Source organism: Papio anubis, chromosome X (genome assembly GCF_008728515.1).
Source record: "Papio anubis isolate 15944 chromosome X, Panubis1.0, whole genome shotgun sequence".
Taxonomy (NCBI): Eukaryota; Metazoa; Chordata; class Mammalia; order Primates; family Cercopithecidae; genus Papio; species Papio anubis.
In genome coordinates, this window is record NC_044996.1 from 34,864,860 (window position 1) to 34,879,204 (window position 14,345).

The following is a 14,345-nucleotide window of genomic DNA, read 5'->3' on the forward strand; positions in this document are numbered from 1 at the left end:
ATTGTTGGTTTCTTCTTTATACCTTTCTACATCATCCACAATGGGCACATGTCACTTTTAACCTCAGGGGGAAAAAATGGTTTATTATTTATTTTCTGAAAAAAATGTAGAATGATAATACATGTTCACTATAACAAACTTAAACAATACGTGAGTGTATAAAGTAAAAAATGAAACTCCTTTCTCCCTCTCCCAGTTCCCCAAACAGTACTTAAATCAGGCCCATACATTAGCCGTTTGGCTTATATTCTTGCAGATATGCAACACACACACACACACACAAACACACATTTTGTTTTATAAAACTGGGGGAAATTTTATATAATAAAAGTTTTATCATTTTTTTTTTTTCCCAATAAAGAGAGACACAGAGTAAAAAACAAAACAAAAACCAAGCCGTTAGCTCCCCACCCAGATAAAGCCTGCTGGAATGTTTTTTTCAAAGTAATATTTGTCTAAAGTTAGAAACTTCAAACTATGGGAAGATACAGAAGACAACTGTAGTCCCTCTCCTCACTCTTGATTCTCTTTCCTCAAAGGTAACCACTATTAAATCTGGGGAAAGTGTTTTCATGGAGGGATGGCGAGGATTTATTATTCTCATTTATCATAGTCCAGTGTCTCTTCTGCTACACCTCTGTGTCCCCTTGGAGGATAATGGATTAAAGGAAGTCCTGCTTCACATGGAGGGTAGAAAACTTGTGCAACTTAACACCTCAAGAAGTGATACAGTTTAAAAATATAAATGCTTGCAAACCAGATTTGATGTTCAATAAAGTGGGCTATTAGCTAACACTGCGATGTAGAGATTGTTGAAGAAAAGCATCCCATCATTGAGGCTCATGTCAGAATCAATGCTGAGTGGAATGGTCTCCTCCAGGGTGGCAGTTCTCAAGTTATCTGGAAATAAGCAAGAGTGCTCCTGAATAAAAAGCCCCCTTCAGAACATGAGGGTTGCCTTAATATGCTCTTTGGCTCCAAATCAGTTCCTAAAGCTGATGTACTTGACCCAAGGACTACTTATTTCCCAAGATACATGTTAAGTCTTTTAGTGTTTTCAAACTTTCTCTCTCCTTTTAATTATTTTCAAAGGTTTTAAAGAGCTTTTAAAGAAAAATAGAACAATTGGCTGATTAGCTAGAAAATGTTTGGGAAATAATTCAGCCTTACTAGGAAGCAAATAAATCCAAAGGAACATAATAACAACGCACCATTTCTCATCATTCAAATGACTGGAGTGTTCTTTTTTCTCTTTTGTTTCTTGGAGCTTTTTAAGAATGGTAATACTTGGTGTTGGCAAGCACAGAGCAAAACAAGCACTCTGACACAATTGGCAAGAGTAAAATTGCTAGAATGCAAGATTCATTTTGTTCACCAATGTATTTCAAGCCCCGACACCATGTCTGGCACATAGTAGGCACGCAATAAATATTTGTTGAACTTAATTATGTTGTAAAAGAGTTTAGGCTTTCTAGAAAGCCCTTTGGCAATATGCATTAAAAGCCTCAAACTATTCCTAGCCTGTGGCCAAGAAATCTAACTTCCAGGAATTTCCCCTAAAGAAGTGTTCAGAGACGTGAACAGAGATTTGTGTAGAAGAACCACAAAGCATGATACATGATAGCAAAATCTGGAAACAGCCTAAGTATCCAAAGATGCTCCCCATCTCACTCAGAGTAAAAGCCCAAGTCCTTACAGCACCTACAAGGCCCTACAGGATCTGCAGTACTCTACCCACCCTTACCTTTAAGACATTAGGATCTCACCACTTTCTTCCCTGGTCACTCTACTCCAGCTACAGTGGCCTCCTTGCTGCCCTTTAAACAAGCAGCCATATTTCCAATTCAGGGCCTCTGTACTTGTCATTCCATTTGTCTGGAATGCCCTTCCCTAGACATTCTCATGGGTCATTCCCTCACTGCTTTCAAATCTCACAACACCTTCTTCCTACTCCTCATCCTCCTTCCCTGCTTCATTTTCCCTCATTGCATTTACTGCTTCCTAATATACAGTATCTTTTCTCATTTTTTAAATCTCTTCCAACTTGAACATAAGGTACATAAGAACAGAGGCTTTTGTCTATATTCTTCACTGTTATATTCCTTGTGCTTAGAATAGTGCCTGGCATGTAGTAGGTGCTCAATAAATATCTGTGGACCTGAGTTTGAGTATGGAAACCCATTATGTTAAATTCTCATGCACAGAAAAAAAAATCTGAAGGAAATGCACCTAAAAGTTAAGAGTTATCTCTGGGTTGTGAGATTATAGGTAATTTTAGGTAATTTTTGCTATCTTCTTTATCCAATGAATATAAACTCCTTTTATTATTGTAACAAGCAATAAAAAGTTAAAAAATTTAAAGACTAGAAAACAAAATTCTACAGTTGCCAACTATGTCTTGAGTGATGGTGTATGGATCCACATTCCCAATTTCAGAGACTGGAGACTTCGTGCTGAGATTTTAAAGAGACCCCAAAGGAACCTGCCCATCTGCATCCACTCAGCCAACCTTGATTGAGCTCTAGCTCTATGCTAAACTCTGTGGTGAGCCTACGGATGCAAAGTACTTTCCCTCAAAGAAGGAGCTCACAGTCTAGCAAGGGGAGACAGATGGTCAAAAGGTTACAGATGCTGCGGTTGAGGTCTCCACATGGTAAGGGGGAGGTTGGCAAGGGATGGTGGGAGGTGTGATCTAGGAAGGTTTCATACAGGAAATGACACTGAGCTGAGTCTTAAAAATGTTCATGGCACCAGTTAGGCCTATCAGTAAAAAAAAAAAAAAAAAAAAAGAGAAAAAGAAAAAAATTTCACCAAGTGGACAAGGAAGGGGATAAATTTTCTGAGGAACCAGTAGTTCTCAAACTTTAGTGAAGATCAGCATAATCTGGAGAAGGGGAGGGCACTTATTGAAATGTCCACTCCTAGGACCAGCCACCAAAGATTCTAATCTAGTAGGTCCAAGGGAAAGCCTGAGAATCTTTAGTAATAGCTGACACTGTTTGAGCACTTATTACTTGCCAGGCAATGTTCTAAGCCCTTTTGTGGATTAACTCGAGTACTCTTCCTAAAACACTGTGAGGCAGTTGGTTATATTATCCCCTTTCACGGCTGAGGAAACAGGTACAGAAAAGTTAAGGAACTTGTCCACTGTCACACAGCTAGTAAGTGGAATGTCAGAATTCAAATATAGCCAGTCTGGTTCCAACCTTGGCTGTTTACCATTAAGCTATTTGACCTGCATTCTAACATGTGAACAAGCACCCCAGGTGATTCCAATCCAGGTCAGAAACACTGGGATAGAAGAAACAATCTGGGGCCAGTGCGGTGGCTCACGCCTGTAATCCCAGTGCTTTGGGAGTCTGAGGTTGGTGGACTGCTTGAGCCCAGGAGTTTGAGACCAGCCTGGGCAACATTGTGAGACCCTGTCTCTACAAAAAAAATGCAAAAATGTAGTCGGTTGTGGTGATACATGCCTGTAGTCCCAGCTATGTGGGAGGATTACCTGAGCCCAGGAGGTCAAGGCTGCAGTAAGCCATGATCGTGCCACTGCACTCCAGCCTGGGCAACAGAGAGAGACCCTGTCTCAAAAAAAAAAAAACAAAAAAACAAAAAAACATTCTGAACAAAGGTACAGAGGTGCGAAACACCATGTCCCATTCTAGGAAAACCCTCTAATGACTCCCCATTGTCAGTGAAATCAAGTCCAGAGTCTTTGGCATGGTTTACCCAACTGTGGTGTGATACCTACCCAGATTTCACCTCCCACCCCCACTTCAGGACCCACGCACTCATTCTCCCAGGTCCCCAACTGCTGAAAGTGTTGATGACTGACAGCTTGCAACGAAATCCTCTTCCTGAGATTGCATTGGGCTAACGAGAGCTTTCTAGCCCAAAGTCACAGATCCTTCTTAGTGCAGCCTGCAGGTAATGAATGGCCAATACAGGGATATAAAGGCCTGTCTCCCTTTCTCCATCTAAGGAAAACTCTGAAGAGTCATACCAGGCTCAGAACTCCCTGTGGGATTGATGGAAGCTGCATTGTGACTGCACTGAAGCTCAGCTTCTCCCTCTGCCCTATCCTACTCCCTTGTCTTATATTTCAGGTGTCGATTCCAAGAGCACTCTTCAGTCAATTTTCTACATGGCAAACTCCATCACAGAGTCTCTTTCCCAGGCAACCCAGCCTTCCATGATCTGGCCTCAGATTACTTGTCCAGCTTTATCTCTTTATCTCTTTCTACTTTCTCCTTACCCTCAACACTCCAACCATAATGAAGCTAGGAATGATGTGGCCAATGTCGCGGCTAATGTGAGTGCTATGAACATTTTACATGTGATTCCATTTGTCTAGAATGCTCTTCCCCAGATGTTCTCATGGGTCATTCCCCTTCCTGCTTCAAATCTCGTTTATCTTACAAGCGAGGTTCTATTATCATCCTCTTTTCATAGATGAGAAAAACCAATACATAGATAGGTTAAGCTACTTGTCCAAAGTCACACAATTAGTAAGAGGCAGTGCTGGGATTTAAACCCAGCAGTCTGGCCCCAGAGCCCATGCTTTACATGAGATCATTTTGCTTTTTCGAAGTGTCGTGCTCATAGGAACATGGAGGTTGCAACTGGAGGGGTGGAGACTGGAGCAGGGACACCAGCCTTACCGCAGGAGAAAATGAAGACTTAAATCAGTGTTGTGATAGTGAGGACACAAATGCAAGGATACATGTGATAAATGTTAAGGAGTTGGGTGGGACAGGACTTTGGATTCCTCCTCTATTTCTCCCATTCCTTCTACATCTGACTTATGCCCCCAGTTTTTGTATGGGTGGATGGCATATCATTCATCAAAAGAAGATATATAGCAGGAGGAGCAAACTTGCAAAAAGGACATTGTATGCAAATGGGGGTTGTGTTTTAAAGTGTGGTTCATAAACCAGCAGCTTTGGCATCCGCTGGGAGCTTGTTGGAAATGCACGATCTTGGGCAGTATGCCAGACGTACTGAATCAGAATCTCCATTTTAACAAGTCCTCCAGATGATTCACATGCACATTACTGTTTGAAAAGCATGGGCAGAAGGAACATTCTGGTGGTGCTATCCAGTAATATGTCCAATCGGGTATTTGGGTTTGGGGCTCAGGATGGAGGTCTGGACTGGAGGGGTAAAGACAGGAGGTATCAGACTATGGGTGGTAGCTGAAACCACTGGCATTGAATTAGATCCCAAGGAGAATATAGGGCAGAGGTCTCTCTCTCTTCAAGGCTCATTGCACAATGTTCTAAGCCAAGGTTGAAAATTGTTAGCCTTGGTGACTACAGCTGGCTTGAACACATGTTTATTTGACCCTCACATTATTTTAATTTTTAAAATATTAGATGTAAGCACTTAACCAATAGATTTTTACATAAAACCTGCATTTCTGACATAAAAATCTTCTCTTAAAAAATGAGAAGATCAATTTGGGAGGCCAAGGTGGGCAGATCACTTGAGGCCAAGAGTTCGAAACCAGCCTGGCCAACATCGTGAAACCCTGTCTTTACTAAAAATACAAAAATTAACTGGGTGTGGCACGAGAATCACTTAAACCCAGGAGGCGGAGGTGGCAGTGAGCTGAGGTTGCGCCACTGCACTCCAGCCCCAGCCTAGGCGACACAGCAAGACTTTGTCTCCAAAAAAAAAAAAAAAAAAAAGAGAGAGAGAGAGAGAGATCTGACATTATATCTCTGATTAGCAGCTGCCTCCTTTAGCAGGTACACCTAAAGAAGCCCCATTTCTCCCTGCTGTATCCCCAATGCTGAGAACAAGTATCAACTGTCTTTTATCACATTTACTCTGTTTTTGTTAAAGCAGAATTAAGTGGATAATCAAAATTTCTTTGTACCTATGACTCTATCAAAAGTGGAAAATGAAAGAGAACAGGGTTACTATTTCAAAATAAAAACAGGGCAAGAACACATTTCTTTGTGATTTCTGGCATATACTACATTGCCACACATCAACCAGACTTGCATTACTTACTCATATTACTGGCCTGGCATTTATAGGCAGGTTGCAGAGAGAAAAAGAGGGCCAAGATAGAGTCTTGGGGAAGATTAACATTGTAGGAATAAGTAGAGGAAGAGAAACCCACCAAGGAGATTGAGAATAAAAACCACAAGTGGTAGGAAAATGGCAGAATAGTGTGGTCCAATAGAAGCAAAGGGAGGAGATAGGGTTTCCAGGAGGGAGAGGTTTACAGTGCCCAGGGCTGTAAATGGATCAAGAAAGATGAAAACTAAGGTGTAAGTTGGACTAGACAGTTAGGAAGTCCTGGGTTACCTATGCCAGACTCTTTATTGTGGCATGAGAATGGTGAAAGTCTGGTTCCAGTGGCCTAGGGAGTGAGTGGAACATGAGGATTGAGGAGATCTATCTCTCAAAAAAGAACTTTGAGAAGCTTGACTAAGGCAAAGGAGGTAGGGAAAAGAGAGAATTGGATTCCTTGGTTTGATTTTTGTTGTTCTGAAAACTGTCATAGACTTCAGTTGCAGCAAGGTAGGTAGTAATGCTTAGAGGTTGAAAGTACAGGACAGAGTAGGTATTTTTTTTTTTTTGAGATGGAGTTTTGCTCTTGTTGCCCAGGCTGGAGTGCAGTGGTGTGATCTCAGCTCACTGCAACCTCTGTCTCCTGGGTTCAAGCGATTCTTATGCCTCAGCCTCTGGAGTAGCTGGGATTACAGGTGCCCACCACCACTCCTGGCTAATTTTTGCAAATTCTTTAGTAGAGATGGGTTTCCGCCATATTGGCCAGGCTGGTCTTGAACTCTTGACCTCAAGCGATCCACCCACCTTGGCCTCCCAAAGTGCAGGGATTACAGGCGTGAGCCACCTCGCTCTGCCCAGAGTGGGTATTAATCAACCCTGTGGCATGGAATGAGACAAGAGAGGATGAAATCGAAAGAACAGGTGGAAGGATCATAGCTTCTCCTTTAAGAGGAGAGGGAGAGGGAATTCAAACCTGACAGTTTCAATGTTTTCCATGAAGTAGGAGGCAAGGTCAACTGTGAGGGGAACAGAATGGGGAGAGAGGGGAAACAGCAAGGGCTTGAGTATTGGCCAAGGCTAATATTTTTACCATTCCCTCCATAGGGGCTTTTGGAAACAGGAAGAAACAGGAGAAATACAGGCATTATGTTGCCTAGGAAACACAGTGGTTTGCTAAAGCAATAGTATGTTCTTTCGAATCTTATTAACCCTTTCGTATCCATTGTAACCTCAAAGAGAGCTAACTGGTGAATAGGGATGGAAGTAGAGAGAATTTTGCTCCATAGAACACACAGTGGACATCCTCTTTAGCCTGAGGAAAATATGAGGGTATGAGTAGCCCTGGGACAGGAGACTTAAATAAAATAGGAGAGACCATTAAAGAAGTGGCAGGCAGTAAGGTGTCAAAGACATTCCCCTATTTCCTTGTGCTGGTATGTGACCCACACCACACACACACACACACACACACACACACACACACACACACACACACACTCCATCCCTTTGCATGTATACAGGCACGATCCCACTTTCCCACCAATCAGAAATATCTAGAGTTAATACGTGGGAATTATCCTTTCCTTGTTTTTTTTTTTTTTGTGTGTGGTAAGATAATCTAACTGAAAATGAATTGTCTTCTGTTTTTTCTGCTATATAAGTTCATCGCTAAACAAAATTTATCTTTCTCTCTCTTACTCTTGCCACAGAGGATGACCAGGGCTTTGTGACAAGGAGATCTGAGCTTTACATATGCCAGGAAGAAAGTAGAGAGGACCTTGTTTCCAAAAAGTCTCTAGGTTATTGAGAGCTTTGAGCTGAACCGAGAGTTCGGTTCAAAGGTCTCTGAGGGTGGGGAGGAGTGGAGTGTGGATCAGCTACATGCCCCAGCCTAGGCACATATTGTGGTTGGGAGGCAGTGTCCCAGAGTGTCCAGGATCCATGTCCTGGTCCGCACACCCGCACCCATGACTCCCCAGGAGGGTGTAAATTCTATTGAGGAAGTCTTTCCCTCCAGACTCAGTTGTCCTCCCCAAGCTGATGCTGGTCCATCATTTTTAGTGACTTTAACATCAATGTGGATGACCCATCCCACACCATGACCTTCCACTTCCTTGACTTTCTTCACCTCCAACACTTTTTCCTCTACCCCACATTAGCCACCCTCTCTTGGTCATACACTAGACCTTTTCAAAAGGCCAGCTCTGATTAAACCCAGCTGCTCCCCCATTTCCTAACTGTACATAAACAACTGAACATCGTAGTAGAAAGCACAGTACTATACTTGCTGGTCTCCCTTGAAAAAAGACTTTGGAAAAGAATCAAAACTGTTTTATTCACAGATGACATGATCATCTATGTAGAAAATCCAACACATTCTACAAATAAGCTACTAGAACGAATGAGTAAGTTAGCAAGGCTAAAGGATACAAGATTGACATATAAATACCAATTTTATTTCTATATTCTAAATATTCAATAGCAACGAACAATCAGAAATCAAAATGAGGAAAGAGACAATAACATCCACAACAACGTTAAAACATCCACAACAACATATTAAACATGAAATAATTTGGGATAAAAAGTATATGATTCTCTCTATGTAAATGCCCAGAAAATACAATCTAACATATAGTGACAGAAAGCAGGTCAGTGGCTACCAGGGGATAATGAATGAGGAAGAGCCCACCTCTCTATTCTTGCTTTCAGCTGATGATATTGCATTTCATTTCTTTAAGAAAATAGAAACAATTAGATGTGAACTATCATCTCCCTGCCACCAAACCCACCAAACCCTACCTGCAGCTGTATTCTCTGTATTCCTTCTCGGTACTGTGCAGAGAGTGTCTTTACTCCTATCAAGGGCCTTCCCCTTGAACTCTGCATCTATTTGCCTAATTCTCAAAACCCTGGCTCCCATAGTTTATCTTCTTCTCTCCTTGATCGTACTTATGAGCAGATAAACATGCTTTAGTGTTTCTTCTCTTTTAAGACACCTTCCCCCGGGCCAGGCGCCGTGGCTCATGCCTGTAATCCCCGCACTTTGGGAGGCCGAGACAGGCAGATCACTTGAGGTCAGGAATTTGAGACCAGCCTGGCCAACATGGTGAAAGCCTGTTCTCTACTAAAAATACAAAAATTAGCTGGGTGTGGTGGCACATGCCTGTAATCCCAGCTACTTGGGAGGCTGAGGCAGGAGGATTGCTTGAGCCTGGTAGGTGGAGGTTGTAGTGAAGCAAGAGTGTACCACTGCACTACAGCCTGGGCGATGGGAGAGAAACCCTGTTTCAAAAAAACATAACAAAACAAAAACAAACCAACAAAAAAACCAAAACCAAAACCAAAAACCTTTCCCTAACCCCAAATCTTCCTAGTAGCTACTCCCCTGCATTTTCTGTTCCCTGTGTATCCAAACTTCTACAAAGGGTTGTCTATATGTATCATCTCCACATCCTTGCCTCCCATTCTCTCTTCCACTTACTCTACTGGGCTTTTGTCTGCATCACTCCTTCAATGCCATTCTTATTTATGTTCTGATTCCGTGGACATTTTTGTAACTTTATCTTTGGACTCTGTCTCTCAAAGTACGCTCAGAGCACTTTGTACACAGAGTACAACATTTGATGGAGTTGATCACTACACCCTGAAATACTTTCCTTACTTAGTTTCTGAGATACATCCCACATCCTTTGATGGTTTTTCTCCTTTCTTATTCACTACTCATTCTCAGCTGCCCATACCATTTACACCTCCTTTGCCAGACTTTTAAATGTTGGAGTGCCCCAGATACGTCCTGGGTCAGCATCTGTTCTCATTCTCTGCTCAGGTGATTTCATTCAGTCCTAATGTTTTTCATATACTTAAGACTCACATATTTAAACTTTATATGAAAGACAAAAGGAAGGAGAAAAAAGCATAAAATAAACTTTTTACCCTGGTCTTACCCCTGGACTCCAGATCCTGTATATATTAGGCATACTTGACATCAATAGGTATCAGAATATTTACATGTCCGAAACATAACTTTTAATTTCATCCTTGTATTAGACGCTGTACAGTGGTGAGAAACAGAAACTGCTTAGTTATTTAGAGGAGAAAAGGATGGGACACAGAGAATTAAGAGCTTACAAAAATCAGTGAAAGGGTTGGAAGAACAGGCTATAGCCTCGGGCTGTAGGAATGACTACCAGGACTCTATCACTAAACAGGCCCATTGGGGTACTGTGACCTCTGCCCTCAGACAGAAAAGTGGGTCATCAGGAAGCCTCCGCTAGGATGATTGGCTTCAAGAATAGAGCAACGCCCAGGACCTCCCCGCCCGGGTCCTGCGCCAGAGCCCGGCCTCGCCTGCCCTCGAGCTGCAGCCGGGCCTGGTCGCCTGCTGCGCCCGCTTGCGCCCAGGCCTCGCGCCACTTCCTGCGGCTGTGAGCGCACCTCGGCTGCACGCCCGACATCTGGGCGCTGCACCACTGGAGCGTCTGGCTCACCCCTTTCTCGCGTGGCGCAACTCGCCTCTTCGAAGCTTCCTTCTTCCTATGCTGCCTGCGCGAGCCGCTGCCAGTCTACCCCGACTTGGCGGAGGTGGTGGGCTGTCACTGGTCATCGCCATCAAAGGCAACTGAAAGTTTCTTATCAAAAGAAATTTGGCTGGCATCCCCACAGTTCTACGAAATGAGAAGACTTGAAAACTTTGCCTCTCTGATTTGCACAAATTTTGTTTGGATCTGGCATTAGAAGGACTGGAAAGGTGGCTGTCGATCACCTTGTTAACTGCTGATGGGATGCTCTAGCTTTTACCAGTGATGAGCTATACTTAGAAGATTCAGACTTTTTAGAAAATCTTTTCTCTGCTGAAAAAAAGACTGAAGAAATCATGAAGGAAGGCAAGCAATTTCACTGGATAGTAATAATACAATCGCCAGCTTTACGATACTCACGTGACTGTTCAAAGTGCAAACACGTTTATCCTAAGAGCTCTGTAGTAAGAGTTATTTGTAGGGTGCTCATGCTTGTTTGTAAACTGGCCTACTTGAAGTCCTCGTGAATAACAAGGGTTGAATTTAAACTTGCTTGAAACTTAAGGAAGTGTGTGCCTATAAAAGTTATACGGCCGGGCGCGGTGGCTCACGCCTGTAATCCTAGCACTTTGGGAGGCCGAGGCGGGTGGATCACTTGAAGTCAAGAGTTCCAGACCACCCTGGCCAACATGGTGAAACCCCATCTCTACTAAAAATACAGAAATAAGTGGGGCGTCGTGGCGCACGCCTGTAATCCCAGCTACTTGGGAGGCCGAGGCAGGAGAATCGCTTGAATCCGCGAGACTGAGGTTGCAGTGAGCCGAGATTGCACCACTGCACTCCAGCCTGGGCGACAGAGGGAGATTCCATCTCAAAAAAAAAAAAAAAAAAAAAAAATTTATAATGCAGTGTTTCTTATTTCAGGGAGCTCTCTTGCTTGTTTTATTTATTTTTTTAAAAGACATTTATTCAGCATCACGATAAGACTATTATAATTAGCAATCAACAGCATAGGTGCAAAAAAAAAATCTACATTAAAACCCTTTGTTAGAATGCTTTACACTTTCCACAGAACAGAAACTAAAATAACCTGTTATACAATTAATCACAAATACAGTTCTCGAGCTTTTTCCCATATTCATGAGTATTTGTCTAAAACATGTCTTCTTTGTAGCAGCTAGGCCCTGCCACCACTGTGCTTGGCTGAGTTCACAAATCTGTTGTAACCTGTAGCTTCCCTGTCACTTCTCTGGCTCTCCTCTCCTGCTAAGCTCTGTTTCCTAATTAAAATCTTCTGCCACTGCCATAGCTACTGCTGCTACTGGAACCGCCATAGCCACCTTGGTTTCGTGGTTTGGCAAAGTATTGGCCTCCACCATCATAGGGGCCAGAGCTTCTGCCTCTAAAATTTCCTCCCTTCATGGGTCCAAAATTTGAAGACTGATTGTTGTAATTGCCAAAATCAATGTAGCTTCCACCACCTGCAAAATTGCTTCCATTATTACCAAATCTATTATACTCATCCCCACTGCCATCATATCCACCACCACCATGGCTGCCACCAAAGCCACCATGACCACTGAAGTTTCTTCCACGACTAAAGTTGTCATTCCCACCAAAACCACCTCCACGACCACCACCAAAGTTTCCAGAACCACTTCGTCCTCTTTGGCTGGATGAAGCACTCGCCATCTCTTGCTTTGACAGGACCTTCCTAACTTCACAGTTGTGACCATTCACAGCATGGTATTTCTGAACCACAAGCTTATCCACAGAGTCATGGTCGTCAAAGGTTACAAAGGCAAAGCCCCTTTTCTTGCCACTGCCTCGGTCAGTCATGATTTCAGTCACTTCGATTTTTCCATACTGTTCAAAATAATCTATTAGGTGATGATGTTCTTCAGTGTCTTCTTTAATGCCACCAACAAATATATTTTTCACAGTTAAGTGGGCACCTGGTCTTTGAGAATCTTCTCTTGAGACAGCTCTCTTTGGTCCCACAACTCTTCCATCCACCTTGTGTGGCCTTGCATTCATGGCTGCATCTACCTCCTCCACAGTGGCATATGCGAAAAACCCAAAGACCCTGGAGTGCTTGGTGTTTGGAACTCTCATTACCACACCATCCAGGAGCGTTCCCCATTGCTCAAAATGACTCCTCAGGCTCTCATTGGTTGTTTCAAAGCTCAACACTCCAATGAAAAGCTTCCTCTGCCGGTTGGGCTCTTTAGGAGACTCTGACTTAGACATGAGGGCAGGGAAAAGAGAGACTTTAACGATGCTTCTTCAGCGGCGTCCAAGGGCAGAAAGGCCCTTATTTTATTCTTTAAACCTTACAGTGTGCGACATGTATGAAGTTTGTAAAGTATTAATGATCTTGTTAACCAAAACAAGAAAAAAAAATTCACAAGGGTTCCCACTTCTGTATTGTTTTATTATCTCAAAAGTTTAAATAAGATGTTCTGCTGCTGTTGTTCTCAATGTCCACTGTTTTAGCATCTTCCCTGATGTGCTTTGGAAGTTGATCGATGAATTTCTTAGACTTTCTGTTGGAATTACTTTAAGGGTGTCTTATTAGATGGTGAAAATTAGACTGAGACACACTTCAAGTGACCATGTCATTGTTTTGTTGCTATGTCTTTAGCTTGATGATTAAGATACAATTCTTTTTAAAACCAAATGGCATTAGTCATATTTCCCAAATTAGAAATCTATTTTAGTTAATATTTTAAAGAAACACGAAGCCATAACAAAAATCTTTATTGTTTTTACTCCTGAGTGTTAATGAATGTAAAGAGGTTACAGATGTAGTGTTTAATTAATGATGTTTATTTTTTCTATATTTAACATGAGTAATTTTTCATTGTCTTTAAAGAGGAATAATGTTTATTGATTAAAGGTGAAAAATGATAGTTAAGACACCAGTTCTGTGTCAAGATCTTTGACTGTATTATACATTGTACAATTGACTTCCTTTTTCATGAAATGCCTTAGTTTTCCTACTATAAAATAAAGACAATGATGAATTAAAAGAAAACAAAACAAAGGAATAGAACACCATAGCTGCAGCCCAGTGAAGCTGAGCCACTACCACTGCCACCATAAACTGACTCTCAACAACCATGAAACTAGAGACTGAGACATGGAAACACTGACTTAGGTTGCTACAATTATTGCAAAAGTCCCTTGACTACCATTTCTTTCTCCTCTGTCCCCTCCTCAAACATGCACACACACACACACACACACACACACACACTCCAGCCAACACATAACACTATTCCAAGTTCCATTCTTATTACTATTACTATACCATTTCACAGAGGAGTAAACTGAGATAGAGAGAGGTTAAGTAGCCTAAGATTACAGTTAGTGAGTTGTACGTGCTATTATCTGCCCTGCTCTTATCTCTGAACATTTCCTTGTCAGTTTTCACGTATCTAGAATTCTTCATGAACATATTTTTAATGACTGTATAGGATGCTATCATATGTATTTACCACAATTTATTTGGCCATTCTCCTATCTTGCATATTTAGATTTATTTCCAATATTTCTTTATGAACAGCAACTGCAATGAGCACTCTGCATACAAATTATTTTGCCTATTTTTGATCATTTTCTTAGGATACACTCCTTAAAATTCAACTATTGGGTCACAGGCTATGAAGATTCCTAAAAACAGTATTTGAGGGTTAGTAGTTGTGAATATTTTTAATCCACTTGAATATATTAATAGGCATACCAACCGGTAATATGCAAGAGTGCTCGTCTCATTGTGCCCTCCACACTTAAACCGGGCAT

At 42.0% G+C, this 14,345-nt stretch overlaps 1 protein-coding gene and 1 pseudogene across 1 annotated transcript; one reads left to right on the forward strand and one right to left on the reverse strand.

Annotated features, from left to right (window-relative positions):
* Positions 1–7,352: 7,352 nt before the first annotated feature.
* Positions 7,353–11,226, forward strand: LOC103880866 (annotated as a pseudogene).
* A 481-nt stretch (positions 11,227–11,707) lies between these two features.
* LOC100999585 (heterogeneous nuclear ribonucleoprotein A1-like) lies at positions 11,708–13,206 on the reverse strand. The gene has a single exon (XM_009198179.3). The coding sequence runs from the start codon at positions 12,789–12,791 to the stop codon at positions 11,826–11,828; it is 966 nt and encodes a 321-aa protein (XP_009196443.1). The 5' UTR covers positions 12,792–13,206; the 3' UTR covers positions 11,708–11,825.
* Between the last annotated feature and the right edge of the window lie 1,139 nt (positions 13,207–14,345).